Genomic DNA, 15732 nt, shown 5'->3' on the forward strand with positions numbered 1-15732 from the left:
TGAGTTTTTAAAAAAAAGAAAGAAAAAAAACTATAACTCTTATCACTGAACAAAGCATGAGCTCAGCATGAACGCTCTAGTTTATGTGTGGGAGGGAATTTTCATGTGTTTTTTTTTTATTTAAGAAAATATGACCCGGTGCAAATTTCTTCCCTAATTTTTTAGTAGCTTAAATAATTTTGAGAACCACGTACCAATTATAAGAGTTTTATACCTCATCTCCCATAATTAGGTCATCAGTATGCATCTCGAGGGTTATCATCCCATTAAAAATGACACTGTCACAACAAGCTAATCTCTCAAAAGGTCAAACATATAATTCTTCCTATGAGGGGTTGTAATAGGCACTGGCGGAGCCAGCGATATAGTTTAGGGCAGCCAAATTTTTTTTATATAAGTAGGATATTAATGAAAAATATAAATTTTGTTGGAGAATTTTTTTTAAAATTTTATGGAGGTAAAAAGAAAAAATATATATAATTTTATGGGAATAAACATAAAAACATTAAAAATATAAATTAAAAAAATACATTTTATAGGATAAAATTACTAAAAATTAAATTTTATGCCGGCAAAATTAAAATTATTTTAAAATTTCTATATAAAAATGTAATCTTTTAAAACTTGAGCTGGATCATGTACCCCCACATGATTCCTTGTGGCTCTGCCACTAATAGTGAAATTTGAACTCTTACCCGAACAGCGAAATTTTTGCGAGACTTGAATAGTTATTCGGATCGGGCCTCGAGGGCAGTGTCCCCATTCGCTGCCTGCAAGTCGTGGTAGGAGAACGTAAGTAGCTTCTCATTCAAGATAATTATTACCAACTATACTTAATTAGTAGATTCTTAACCATTCTCTTAGGACAAAGGTAGTAATACGTGACCTTCTCTAAAGTGCGGACAACAAATAAGAAGACTGATTATTTTGAAAAAAATAAATTTACATTTTTTTGTAAATTTGTTAGTAACTATTTGTTTATTTATTTGAAATTGTAACATATCAAAGTATATTGGTCAAACTCATAATTTTAATTAAAAAAATTATAATAAATATAAATAAATAAATGATTTAAAAATCTTAAAAATTATTCACTAAAAAATAACTGCTTTTAGTAGTAACTTCTTCGTCACAACATATATTTTTTGTGACTAAATGTGACTTTTACACTATGTTTGGTAAGAGGGAGAAGTGGAGAGATATAGAGAGGAGGGAAGGGATCGATAGATGTGGGAGGAGATAACAAATCTCTTTGTTTGGCAAGAGAGAGTGAAGGAGAGAAATGTGAGGTGAGAGGATAGTAAATCCACTCAAATCTCTAATTTGTAATCCGTCCAATAATGGAAGGATTGAAACTCTTCCTCTTTAATTATTATAAATTACATAAATACCCTCAACAAATATTATTAAAAAATAATTATAAGGATAAAATAGTAATTTTATAAATTAATAATTATCTATCCTTCAATCACTTCATCCTTCCTACCAAACAATATAAAAGGATCATTACTCTCCTCTCCCTCTCTTATATTCTCCATCCTTCATCAACTCTCCATCCATCTAACTCTCCCTCCTTCCTACCAAACATAGCCTTAGTCACAACAAAATATTACTTGTGACTAAAATATAATATTTACTTACAATTGTCACTAATTTAGCTTTAGTTACAACAAGTATTGTGACTAAAAATACATTTAGTCACAATAAATTGTAATTTTTGTGACTAATACCTTTAGCCATAGACCTTTTAGCCACAACATAAGAATAATGTTTTATAATTAGTCACAACTTTTTTACTTTTATTCACAAATTTTATTGTGACTAAAAGTAAAAAATTTTGTAGTGATTTTTTAAATTTCTTTTTTCTTCTTCGTCATCTTCGTCTCCACCCACACTGCCGATTCCCAACCACACGTTTTATCAACTGAAAAAAAAATCAGAGATGATGGACTATAATAAAAGAGAGAGAAACAAGAGAGGTATAGAGTTGTGGAGAGAGAGCTAGAGAATGAATTTAAAGGCGGAGATTTTTGTACCCTAAGAGTGAAAAGGAGAGATCGAGAGGGTGGGGGTGAATCGGGATTGGGAGAGGAGATGAAGAAGACGAGGAAGAAAAAAAAATTAAGATTTTTAAATAATCTATTTATCGGGACAAAACCACCCGAACTTTATATTTTTAACACTATACCACATAAACTGATTTTTTGGGAGCAAAATCTACGAAACTCACATTCTGTTTTGCTCTTTACACTTCTGTCTGAAAAACTCAATTAAGTGACACAGTTAACTGCCTATGTGTACACTAGTACACACGTGATACATTTTGAATGGTCAATAATTTAATTATAAAAATAATTTAAAAACTACAAAATTATACAAATAAATAAATTATATAAAAAATATTTTTTATTTTATGTTATTTTTATTTTTTTCCTTTCTTTTTTTCTCTGAAACCTCTCATCTTCCACAAACCACACACCAAAACCCTAGCATCTTTTTCTCTTTGTGTGGCATCCTTCCTCAGCTCCTCGAAGCTACCGCCGACAATCCTCAGCCCGTACGGGCCACACCCGAGAAACTCGAACCCCCATTTACACTCTCCATCTCATGTCCTATCTCTCTGCCCAATTCACATTTTTTTCTCATCTCTCTCTTTCTCTTCGACACGTCTTCTCCTTTGTTGGGATTTGTCTTTTTTTTTCTTTCTTGCAGGTCGATGGAGGTTGGAGCTTCAGCCAGGCTTTTGTCGACGGTGATGAGGGCTTCGCCTTGTGCCTTCGTCCGTCGTAAAGAGAGAAAAGAGAGTGATGGCAGCATGGCCGACCATGTACCCGTGGAAGAAGTGCTAATGCACAGGGCCCAAAAATTAAAAAGGCCCAATATGATTTTTCAAAATTATTTTTAGCCCAACCTTCCATTATGCCAAATAAAAAAAATGTTTTTTCTTTGATTTTTTTCCTTATTTAATGCCTTTTAATTTTTTTTTCTATAATATTTGATATTAGCTTGAAGTTGTATTAAAAATAATAACAATTTTAATAAAATTATTTGGGTTTTTAGGTGCTTAATTATGTAAAATATATTTTTGTAATATGATAATATTTAAAAATACTATTTACAAATTATAATTTTTTTTTGTTAGGGCCTATTTTTTAAAATTAGAACAGGGCTTCTAAAATATTTGAGACGGCCCTAGATGGAGGTTTCTAGACAGCGCCGCCGCACAATAGAGAGAGAGAGAGAGAGAGAGAGAGAGAGAGAGAGAGAGAGAGAGAAGAAAGGGAGGGAGAGAGAGAGAGGAAGAGGAGCTGGAATTTAGGGTTGGGGTTGGGTCTTGCAGGTAGAAGAAGAAGAAAAGAAAAGAAAAAAAAACAGAAAAAGAAAAAGAAAAAAGATTTTTTATTTATTTAATCATTATTTTATTTGTATAATTTTTAAAATTATTTTTATAATTAATTTTATGTGGAGCACTAAAAACGTGCCACACATGTATTAGTATACATATGGGTAGTCTATCGTGGCATTTAACTAAGTTTTTTAAACGATAGTGTAAAAAGTTAAACGGAATGTGAATTTGGTAAGTTTTGCCACCAAAAAATCGATTTATGTGTTTAAGTGTTAAAAAATATAAAGTTTGGATCGTTTTGCTGTTAATATCTTTTATTTTTATTATAATTTTTTTTCATTAAAATTATAATTTAGGCCAATAATACTTTGACACATGGCATTTTTAAATAAGTAACAAATGAATTAAATTTAGGACTATCATACTTAAAAAAAAATATATAAATTATTACTGATCTTTTTCGAAATTTAAGACTAATATGTATCAAAGTAACTTTTTAAAGTTTTACCACAAATTTTTCTTAATTTAATTCTATTATAAAAAGAAAAATCGATACTTTTAAATGTTATCTCAGGTGATATTTGGCATAATGGTGCCTAATAATGCTCTTAATTTTAACCAAAATAAAATTAAATAAAAAGCTAAACTGTAATGCTCTTAATTTTGACTTCATTGGCAGAATCCAACTTGTAATCTAATAAGCTTGACAGCATTGTTAAAGACCAAAATAACCTTCATCATATCTACCCTTTCGCATAAAGTGAATGTTCAATGAATAAGGGTAATATGGTAATATGACATGAAAGCCCGACACCACGAAAGAAATATGACCGTTGGAAGAGATCGACAGAAGAAAACGAAAACGCTTCAAATCATTAAATACTTTCAATTATATCCCTTACTTTCTTTGAATTATATACCAAATCTGAAATTCTTCACTTTAGTAAACTTTCCATATGAGAAACGCTCTTTCTCTCTCTTCTTTCTCTCTCTAACAAGCTAAGAAACCCCAAAAAGGAAAGAAGAAGAAGAAAGCAGAAAAAAAGGTGGAAGCTTTGTTGTTGTTGTTGTTGTTGTTGTTGTAGTTAGTTTCGTTAATGGCGAAGCGTGGTGCTGAGGAGATGATTAATGAAGCTGTAACAGCAGAAAAAGAGGCTCACCCATATGCATTTCATGTGTCTGGACCTCGAAATGTGTCTTCTCTTAATTGGAGAGAGCTTATAAATTCTAGTTGGTCAGTACCCATTTCATCATTTTCTTTAATCTTTATATATCAATGGTGTTTTTATTTTATGTTTGGATTTGGTTAATTGGGCAAATCAGAACAAGTTCATAGATTTTTTTCAGTCTAACTCATGGGTTTGTTCCCTAATTGAAAGTTTGTGAAGAAAGGATCGAGAATTATTAAGATCCAAATGTGTAAACTATGTATGGCATGAAATGGGAATCTGATACTGATAGTTTAATAAATGTTAATACTAAATTTTAGTGATTTGAAATATTGATCGTGTGTTGAATTGAGTCTATCATGCAAATTTGGGTTTAATGAACATTCCCTTTTTTTTTTTTTTTTGATGAATCATTCATGGAAGTGAACTCGGGGATTGATTTCTTGCAATTTTACTTGGAACTTTCCTTTTTCGTTTGTTTGTGAATATTGACTAAGTCCTATTAAGTGTTGCATTGTTAGTGGAACAAATTAGTACTGTGATTATCATTTGGCTGGATACCATTGGTTTTGATCAGGATTCCTTTTTGGTAAGTCTTCAGATAATGAATGCAAGTTGGATAGAAGCCCTAATGATTATGTATTTCTGTATGTTTGGCTGTCTTCTTTCACACACAATTGTGTGTGTGTACATATATATATTGAAAGTAATGTAGTGTAACCATTATCAATTCTAATTAAGCATTGATTTCTTATAGTTAGGACATAAGATTATCTCTCTCTAGATCATGTCTCATTTTGGATATGTTTGCTTTCTTAACTTTAGTTTTATTGGTTAGTTGATTAATTGGGTAATGTAGAAGTTGGATTTTGGTAGAGAAATGAAAATTTTTGTTGAAACAACTTTTTCCTCTATACAATTCTTTTCAGACTAAACATGAGAAGATGATTTTATTTTTATCTTCCACATTTTATTTTATACATGCCAAAATTCAACTTCCAAACATAGTAGCCGTTGGGGAGAAGTAATAATTTTTTGTAACCCAATTGATAAAGGAACAACCTCTTCATTATATTTTGTCAGGAAGGATGGAAACTACAAAAGAACAGTAATTGCTTGTTTTATACAGGCAGTATATCTGCTTGAACTTGACAGACAAGAGAACAGAAGTGAAGAAACTGCTCTAGCCCCAAAATGGTGGATACCCTTTAAATACAAGCTAGTTCAAACCTTGGTTGATGAAAGAGATGGATCGATTTTCGGGGCAATACTAGAATGGGACAGGTCTGCTGCCCTTTCTGAGTTAATCCTCATTAGACCGAGTGGTGCACCAAGAGCTGTATTAGCACTTAGAGGAACACTCCTGAAGAGCTTAACATTCCGAAGGGACATCGAAGATGACCTACGGTTTTTGGCTTGGGAAAGCTTGAAAGGCTCAATCAGATTCAAAGTGGCTTTAGAGGCATTGAAATCAGTGGCTGAAAAGTATGGTAGTAGTAATGTGTGTATTGCAGGTCACTCTTTAGGGGCTGGTTTTGCTCTCCAAGTGGGAAAAACATTAGCCAAAGAAGGGATATATGTAGACACACACTTGTTCAATCCACCTTCAGTTTCACTTGCCATGAGCTTAAGAAACATTGGAGAAAAAGCTGGTTTTGTTTGGAAGAGATTCAAGTCAATGCTTCCTTCTTCTTCTTCAACTCAAGTTAACAGTGAAGGTGAAACAAGTAATAGTAATAGTAATAATAATAGTTGGTGGGTGCCCAATTTGTATGGTTTGAAGAATCCTGGTCTAGCTTTGGGAAAATGGGTACCTCATTTGTATGTAAATAACAGTGACTACATTTGTTGCTCTTATACTGATCCTGATGGAGCAACAGAAGAAGAAGAAAAAGAAGAAAACAAGGGCAACATTGGTAAAGAGAATTTGAGGCCTAGAGCAGGACAAATGGCAGCTAAGCTGTTTGTGATGTCTAAGGGAAACCAAAAGTTTCTTGAAGCACATGGATTGGAGCAATGGTGGTCTGATGATTTAGAACTTAATCTTGCTCTTCACAACAGTAAGCTCATAAGTAGGCAGCTGAAATCCTTGTATAGTCTTCCAAATCCAAAAACACAGGGAAAGGAAAGCCTAGCCTAGCATGACATGACAATAAACAACAAAAGGTTTGGTTGTTAAAATAACTCATTTGTGTATTGTGTTTGTCTGCAATTATTATTTATTTTATTTATTATACAGTGTGGATACTTTGCTAAAATTGATATTGGATGAAATGTTGAGAGACTAGTCTCATACACACTTTGGTCAAAGCATTATATACTATCAACCAAGCCATGATATAGTGACTGAATTTGTTTTTAATTTAGATGTTCTTTATGCTTTTGATAATAAGTAATTCTATGTTAATTGCATACAGATTTTATTTTTATATCGTTGATAAGAATAAAAAGTGAAAATATTATAGGAGGAGCAAGATCTCATCCTTTATCCATATATGCAATGCAATCAAGATCATTCTAGCATGCCTAAAAATGCTTAGATTCTTTAATAACCAAGTCACTGAATTTAAGACACTTATAAAATAAATATATAAAATTCAATTAACCTTAAAGATAATATTAAATTAAAACAGAAATTTTTAATTCAATGGTGAAAAAACATACTAAATTATTATACTAATAAAAAAAATTAAAATTTGATATCATATCTTTCGAGCTAAATGTGTCATTGTTACCTCATGTCATTTTTAAGATGAAACTGAAAAATAGCATAAACCACCATATATGGCACCAAGCACACAAACAAACTTCTTTCAATAAAAAAAAAGCACATAAATAAACTAATTTGGTGATTACAATAGAGAGAGAGAGAGAGAGAGAGAGAGAGAGAGAGAGAGAGAGAGAGAGAGAGAGAGAGAGAGAGAGAGAGAGAGAGAGAGAGAGAGAGAGAGAGAGATGGGCATTCAAGAAAATGCTCAACTTTGTTGTTTTTACACAAGAAAAAGAAAGAAATGTTAGAAGAGTTTAAATATTCAATATTATTCTTCCCTATATAAGTTGTTTTCAAATTAAAGATAAATAAGCAAATAATATATTAATATAATAATGGAAAGATGAAATGATGACATGAAGGGCACGCAACTTACTATTCTTCATAAGGTGTTGAGTTGTCTTTTTCTGTTAAATCCATAACTATTACAAGATTAATATATAGGTAATTTCATGCAAATCACTTGTTACTATATTAAACAAAGATAATGTCTTTACAATTTGGCATTGTTTGGGAAATTAATACATAAAAAACTACACTCTGATGTGGACAAAAATCCAGAACCATAATCAAATCTATCTCTTAAGTGTTTGATAATCTTCATATTGAATTTGTTAACTGACTAATTAACATTGAAGAAAGAAAAATTAATCACAATGTATACATTACCACTATGGATGACAAATAGAAACAACTACAATAATCTAGTAAAACAGATAATTTATACATACATTCTCAATATATATATATATATATATATATATGTATAAGCAGAGGAAAACAGAGAAAATAGTTCTCATATAATCCCAGATAGCTCATAATCATATATGCTGACATCTTGCTCAATTGGACCATAAACATTATTGTATAATAAACCATGTGAATCATAATCAAGAAGCCATTTCTCAATATCCCAATAAGCTAACAAGTCCACCTGTTGATTTGCTACTGAATAATTTTCCAAGTTTGTATTATCATCATCCAAAAATATCTCATTATTATACACTTGACTGAACTCTTGCTCTAATTGGTTGCTGTAGAACAACTCTGATGAATCAGTGGCACCATCAAAGGATAATGAGGCTACTTCCACACTGATTTCAGGCTCAATTTCTTGATGATCATCCTCGTCGATTTCTATGACCGGAACATTCTTGATCTCTTGTTGGGGTTTTGTAAAGGGTTGGTTGTTGCCATTGCCAGTGAGTTGTTGTACAAGTTGCTTGAAGTTTGAGCTATCAGTTATGTAGACTTTTGGCTTGAGGACTTTTATCCAACTATTCAAGTCCTTCTTTTCATTGTTCTTAGTTGTTTTCACAGATGTTGATTGACTTACTCTCTTCCCCATATTAGTATATATTTACTTTTTAGGCTTTGGAATAATCAGCCCAAGTTTTGGGTTAGCGGAGGATTCTAAGAAGAAGTATTTATATGAAGATTAATTAAGAAAGGAAGTAATAAGTGTGGAAATTGGTAATAGAAAAAGGTCACAAGTCATTAAGATGCTGAAAATGATGTTAATATATGAAAATATAAGAAAGTTCAAAAACAAGAATCCAAAATTAGAAGCCTAAATCACACACACACACATACAGACTCATTTATTAATTAGGAAGATGCTAATGTTTGTGTGCACATGAAAAATTGGTCAATTCAAGATAAAACATTAAGAAATAGTACTTATATTTGAACTCATTTGAGATAGAAGGACATATAAGGCACGTTGTTACCATTCCATTTGTGAATTATTATAATATCATGAGATTTTGCTTTGTGTTTCTCTGTCCTTTCCAATTGATTACATATTTAATATATAATTTTACGTAACAATTTTTCATCTATCTAATGTTAGATGGTTTACATGTCCAAGTCCTTTACATCACATTAAAATCTTGGTTTTTGGCTGTGGCTGTCGACTTAATATTTATATAAATATATATAAATATTTATATATATATATCAATGTCAATAATGACATGCATTCACTGTTTGCCGAAACACTACGTTTTAAGAAGAAGGTGATTGAATTGATTGATGCCATCCTTAGTTATATATGAACCTATTATATATCAGGCTTAATGTTTAATTATTACTAGAGGCATTTTGTTGCACACAATTGAGACAACTAGATAATGAAATTAAACATTTGTGATATTCAAATTAACATAAGATAAGATAAATTCCAACCTCTTGATCTAACATATAACATGAATCATCGCATGTGTGCGTGTTAACTAGTAAGGCACTCAATAAGAGCATTATTATTGAGTACTAGTGGTGTCTAACACCTTCTATAAATGAAGCTTTATGATTAGTTAGCGATATTTCCTAAAAACTATTTTCTTAAGAGATCTGATACTTAATTACACCAATAGCAGTATAACACCGAGAAGAATGCTAGGCATCAATAGTGCATTTTAAAATTTTTCATTTATTAGAGTATTGTTATTGGATACCAATAGTAAATGACGCTTCATGATTTGTTAACAATAATGTTTTCTTAAAATTATGTGTGACGCATTACTAGAGATTCAATTATAATATTTTCAAAATATAAAATGAGATAAATAGATATCTAAAATTTTAAATTTATAAACGGAAAACTTAATAATTTTTTTAATAACGTAAATATAAAATGTAAGACTGTAATTTTTGTTCAATTTTATTAATAAAGATTTTTTTAGTGTCTTAATATTAGAGAGTCCTAAATTGATAATGTGTTGAAACTAAATACCATATGTAAGATGCATGAACTACTTCTTTTATTGCCAATTGATTTTGAGATGGAATCTCATGCACCTTACCATACACTTACCTATTCTAGTACCTTAACCATATCCTAAAGTCGGTACAAAAAAAGAAAACCCTCCTCTTATTGCCAATTAATTTTAAGATGAAACCTCATGTACATTACCATACACTCACCTATTCTAGTACCTTTACCATACACTCACCTATTTTAGTACCTTTACCATACACTCACTTATTCTAGTACCTTAACCATACACTTTCGCATTCTAACACTTAACAGGACATACGTGAAACTTGTATTCTAAATCATTTGTACTTGAACAAAAATATGTAATATCAATTAATTTACTTCTAATTTTTTTTTTTAATAGAATCAAAATGAAATTTGTACTAACAAAACAGAAGAAAATTATTATACACTATACCGCAATTATTCCGATAAAATGAGGAGCAAGAATGAAAGCTCCTTACACTAGTAATTTTATATTTTGCGTTTAATTGTTTACTTCTGATATTTCATCTATGAATCTACTGATTTACAAGTAAAACTTACACCCCCATTTTACTTATTTATGGAGCAAAAAACTTCTTCCTATTTTATATGACAAGAAGATATTTAATTTTTTTTGGACAGATCAATAAGAAGACAATTACAAGATTAATAATTGCAACAATAAAAAGCAAATGGTTCTTTTTTGGCATACAAATGGCAAAAAGCGCCGCCAACGTGGTTGCTAAGTTGGTAACAAGTGTAAATTTCTTTTTCAGCTCACAACTGTGATACAGATACCATACACACTAAACAGTAATAACAATAATGTAAAGCCTAACTACAAAATAAGAAGTTTATTATTCACTTCAACAAAAAAATTACATTTTGTACCACTCCTGATATTCAAACAAGATTACAATGACAAATTATCCTACTCAAACTTTTCCAACTAAAAGTGTCAATATTCAGAATTGAATAAGGTGGCAATTATGAGAATTTAACAATCATTTTGTTAGTAAAAGGAAATGCAAGTTTATAAGAAGATTAACTTTGGGATAATGGATTTAAAAACTTTATTGCTATACTATGTAATTTATATGCAGATTGGGAGAATAATCCTAACAAATGGGAAGAGAAAGTCTCAATCAATGAATAAAAAACAAGGAACAAAATTTAAATTTTCAGTGACCATACATACGAATCTTTTTCTTTCATCAACCGCAAACATCGACCGTGTATGTGATAGGGTATCACTGATTTGTAAAAATTAACCAAAAACCTGACAAGATGATAAGAAGTAATTTCAGCTGCAAAACAAATTTAATTGAAGAAAAAGTGAACTGAAATGTGGAAAGGACTAGTAATGTACCTCAAAAGCTGCCAATGGAATTTGCCCATCTATCTACTACTCTCTCAACAGTTAAATCTTCCGAAATAGAAGAGTTTGAAATTGGCAGTCCATTTTCACAATAGCACTCGACAGATGTACCAGCCATATCAATGCTTATGCTTTTGGGGTACAAGAGCATTTTCTGTCAAGGATGATCCTAATTGAAGCATAAGAGGGTATACAGGACTAAACTCCTTGTCGCCTCTGGCCCTCACTCTGGAAGCATAATCATCCAGAGTTGCTTTTATACCTTTCCAAACCTGATCTTCACCTTGAGAATCTAGCCACAATGAATATTGCTGTGGGGTAAGTCTGTTCCTCTGAAGTGGCGACTGCAGTTCTTCGGGACCTCGTGTGTAGAGATGGTGAAGTATTATACTTGGTGGCAGATCTTGAAGAAGAGGAGATGATGCCAGTTGAGATGTTTCCAAGAAAATAAGAGGGCGGAATGCTCGGAGGGCTCTGTATGGTGCACCGAGTTGTTCAACAGGAAACAGATTTTGGCCTACAGCTAATTCAAGCTCAGCCATATCCCTAGCCATCCTCAGCTTTCCTGATTCTGAAAGGGGTCTGATAAGAGAAGCGTGTCTGATAAAGAATATTAGAACCCTTGAAGCCATGCTCCTAACAAGCCTAGTGCATATATTTTCTACTCCAATGTTAGCAGCATTCTTTGGAGGCAACAGCCTAAATAAAAATTCACTTCGGAAGTGAAGAATACACTTTTGCAACTCGTCCATATAAGATGATGCATTGTTATCCATTGCGGCATCCAAACCAAGCATGCCGAAATTCTGTTCATGAAGTTGCAAGATGCAAGACTCTAGACGATCAACCATAGCTTGGAATAGGGATGTCACTGAGTCACAGGCAACCTCATATATTGCACCTAAAGCGGGAGACAGCACCTCTACAGCAATAGCAGGTAGTCCTGCAATCATAGTTGACACACGTGCGTGAATTTCTTGCAGGTGCTGACACAGGGCAAAGTTTTTGAGTTGTGCTGAAGTCGCAGGATCATCGACTTGCCGAGCTTCAGGACCAGTAGATATCTGTACAGCAAGATAAATTTCAATCAATATAAATCAAACTCAACCATTGTGACTAGACATTAACATTAGTATTTTTCATATTTTGTGTAATTTTCAGAGAAAATTTATGCATGAACTTTACAGCAGAATCAATGTCTTTCTTTTTTATAAAACAAAACATCAGAACTAGTATTAATAATATGGGAAATAATACAAGAGGTATGGGAGTACAAAGAACTTACTACCCACAATAACAAACAAAACAGAAAACAGAATACGTTTGAGCATATTACATGTACCAAAGCCAGCTTAATTTTAAAGATATAATTCTATTACAAGTTAATTTACTAATATTAACACATAGTTTATTACATGTTATATTTCTCAATAAAATAGTAATAAAGTCGTCCATGCACATCAATCTGTCTATACCTTCAACTCTTCAACCCCACTTACTGAACATGTTAAGTATTGTAGGTGTTACTCTCTCAAGTCTCAAAAACAACTGAAGCTTACACTGGCTATTTATTTTCTAACACAATACCCTCTTTGTTTAAGATGTTAAGTATTGAGCTTATTTTTACATGGCTATGTTATTTTTCCAATGAATTTCCCTCCACGTTTAGCTTAGTAAGAGTATATTTCAAAGTATGAACTTTTAGTAAGTCAGACTAAGGCCCAAGAAGATGAACAAATTCAGCTAAAATTGGATGGGATCATGGGAAATAAACAAATGACTGGATTGGATCCTAAAATCAAAAAATCCAATGTGTTCCAAATCTACAATTAACATCTTTCTTAACACCATCGATTTCATATTTCATAAAAGGAAACTCATTGTACTCAAGAGTACCTTGAAGCTGAAGAAAAAGTGAAGACGTGAGTTTTACAAGTATATGATTCTGTCATAAAGTTCCATAATATTACACTTAACTAAAATCGTCAATATATTCAAAATAATTTATTGTTTCCTAAGTGGACTTAAAAAAAATTACCTGGTATTCAGCTCGTTGTGCCAGAAGTTGGAGAACCTTGCCAATTTCACGCAATACAAGAAGAGTCAGCCGTGCATCCAATTGCACAGCTTCAATCTCTTCCTGAATACGTGATATGATTCTTGAGATTTGCTCTTTGGAGGGGACACTTCCACGGCTGGTCACAGGAAATATAGAATTCACGAGATCTGAAAGGCGGCTCAAGCAGAGAGTCAAGAAGGCAGTCTGAAATATATCAACGGCTGCAATCATTTTATCTTTCCCCTCCAAACTAATAGCTGGTAAAACCCCTTTGACATCTGTATCACGTGAAATTCTTTCAAGAAGGTTCTCTATCATTAAAAAGAGTTTCGGATACCCCATGGTGAAAATTTCTTTGACGAAACTTGATGCAGTGAAAGCAGACTTCATTTGGTTAGCAAATGCCTTCACAATGGCTTCCCAGACTCGATCTGTTAACATAGTATCACCTTCCTAAGCAAGTAAAAGTTGATGTAAGCTAAAGAGAAAGAGAAATCAAAAATACTGATTCCCAAATTGAAACAAATTAGCAATCAGCAATATGAGTCAGTAAGCTATTTTTTCTACAGATTTACAGAGAAAAACTAACTACTTTGTTTAATTGTTCTGTTCTGTCTACGCAAACGAAATCGCTAACCTGATAACTCAGCCCACAATGCCAGACAATGAAATTAAACAATTCACAAGTGTCATTTAACTTCTTTCATTTTACAAATCAAACAAATAGGAGCTCACAAAACAATTTATACACATATGAACTAAAAATGCATACCCCACTGACCTGATTAACCTCATCAAGCAGTAGCACATGCGTGAAAGGGTCACGCTTCTTCGACAAAACCCTCTGCAAATGCCAAACTGCGACCAAAACCGAATGCAGCTGTTCCATACAGCCCGCCATCCTCTGCCAAAGAGCCTCCCTAGCCTTCCCTCCACCTCCAATTTGCGGCATTCCGCTTCCCCTAATTCCTCCGGGCCCGTATCCGCCACCACCGGTGGAGGCTGTAATTGCCTTCATATCTAATGCCGTACTCACACTCTTCAATCCTATACCCTTGTACTTTTCGATAAGTTGCTCCACAGTGGCTCTTAGTTCACCAAGATTGTAGAAAACCTGCAATCCAGTACCAACTTCAGCTTGATTTAAACCCTCCATTCCCCTGTTAAGCAGTTTCATGGCCTCGCTCCTCAATTTATCACCAGTCTCTCTAACCCATTTGAGCTCTTCGTCAACAACATCGATACCCACGAGATCGTACTCATTGTAGAGTGTCAAGATCTCACAATGTAGCTGAGCAGCCTTAGCGAGATCAAGCTTATCAGGATCAGCCGCAGACACGGAGATCAGATCACGTAACTTCTTCGACAAGCGAAGTGCGCGAATTGAGTGCTGGAGGAGCTCCGTCGAGCGGTGGATATTGGAGAGTTGAATCGTTTGTGTCTGTATGGATTTAAGGGGATCAGAAAGCTCAGATCGGACACGGCGGAGTGAAGCCTGAAGGGAGGAGACGGCAGATCGGACGGTGGCAAGAGTATGATCGGCATGCTGGAGAGAAGAGAGCTGAGAGAGAAGCTCACCATGGCGAGACAGAACCTCGGAGCGAAGCTGGGACTCAAGGAGACGGATGGCTTGGTGAAGCTTCTCGGCGGTGGAAGCTGGAGAGCCGGAAGATAGAGCGGCGGAAGAGAAGGAGGTGGAGGAGAAATCGGATGAGAGAAAAGCTGAGAAGATTGGGTCTGAGGCGAAGGAATCGAGCGGAGATGCGGCAGTGAGGGATGAAGAAGTGGTTGTAGGATTGGGTGCTGCGTTTTTGAAGGTTGAGAGACGTTGGAGAGGAGAAGAGGAAGAAGTGGGAGATCGTTGCATTGGTAAGGCCGGAGACGCCATAGCTGAGGTTTTTGGACACCAGAGGACGGTGGTCGGTGATAGTTTCTTGGAGGTTTTGGACAGAACTGAATATATGACTGTCCAAATGTGGAATGATGCCTATCGCAAAATCCATTCATTCGTCAAGTGTCGTTTAAAGGATTTTCATCAAAAATAAAGTGTCGTTTAAAGGAATACTGGAAACGACAGCCCGTTTTGTTTTCAAGATAATAATATAAGTACAATTTCAAGTGCACTCCCAAGACCAAGAGCTTCTGTCAAATTTTTTTTTTTTTTATTTTACAATATATTTTTATATTACTTATTTAAAATATATTATCAAAATTTTATTTTTTTTTTAATTTTAATATATTTTATCTATTTCAAATATATAATATTA

The 15732-nt window shown here is 33.4% G+C and overlaps 2 protein-coding genes across 2 annotated transcripts; one reads left to right on the top strand and one right to left on the bottom strand.

Annotated features, from left to right (window-relative positions):
- The first annotated feature begins 4179 nt into the window (after nt 1-4179).
- On the top strand, nt 4180-6881 carry LOC115701233 (GDSL esterase/lipase At4g10955). Its single transcript, XM_030628976.2, has 2 exons — nt 4180-4580; nt 5599-6881. Exons 1-2 carry the CDS (start codon nt 4444-4446, stop codon nt 6653-6655), a joined length of 1194 nt encoding a protein of 397 aa, XP_030484836.2. The 5' UTR covers nt 4180-4443; the 3' UTR covers nt 6656-6881.
- A 4196-nt stretch (nt 6882-11077) lies between these two features.
- Nucleotides 11078-15583, bottom strand: LOC115699341 (conserved oligomeric Golgi complex subunit 5). Its single transcript, XM_030626694.2, has 4 exons — nt 14247-15583; nt 13445-13918; nt 11398-12470; nt 11078-11307 (listed from the first exon to the last, which is right to left on the bottom strand). The coding sequence occupies exons 1-3, from the start codon at nt 15351-15353 to the stop codon at nt 11526-11528; spliced, it is 2526 nt and encodes an 841-aa protein (XP_030482554.2). The 5' UTR covers nt 15354-15583; the 3' UTR covers nt 11078-11307; nt 11398-11525.
- Nucleotides 15584-15732: the final 149 nt, after the last annotated feature.

This window comes from Cannabis sativa, chromosome 8 (genome assembly GCF_029168945.1).
Source record: "Cannabis sativa cultivar Pink pepper isolate KNU-18-1 chromosome 8, ASM2916894v1, whole genome shotgun sequence".
Classification (NCBI taxonomy): Eukaryota; Viridiplantae; Streptophyta; class Magnoliopsida; order Rosales; family Cannabaceae; genus Cannabis; species Cannabis sativa.

What these genes read in the sequence shown, in the direction of transcription:
- LOC115701233 (XM_030628976.2), top strand. Translation starts at nt 4,444, where the DNA reads ATGGCGAAGCGTGGTGCTGAGGAGATGATTAATGAAGCTGTAACAGCA. An exon ending in GAGCTTATAAATTCTAGTTG is followed by an intron (nt 4,581 to 5,598) that starts GTCAGTACCCAT and finishes ATATTTTGTCAG; the next exon opens with GAAGGATGGAAACTACAAAA.
- LOC115699341 (XM_030626694.2), bottom strand. Translation starts at nt 15,353, where the DNA reads ATGGCGTCTCCGGCCTTACCAATGCAACGATCTCCCACTTCTTCCTCT. An exon ending in TGCTTGATGAGGTTAATCAG is followed by an intron (nt 13,919 to 14,246) that starts GTCAGTGGGGTA and finishes TTACTTGCTTAG; the next exon opens with GAAGGTGATACTATGTTAAC. An exon ending in CACAACGAGCTGAATACCAG is followed by an intron (nt 12,471 to 13,444) that starts GTAATTTTTTTT and finishes CTTGCTGTACAG; the next exon opens with ATATCTACTGGTCCTGAAGC.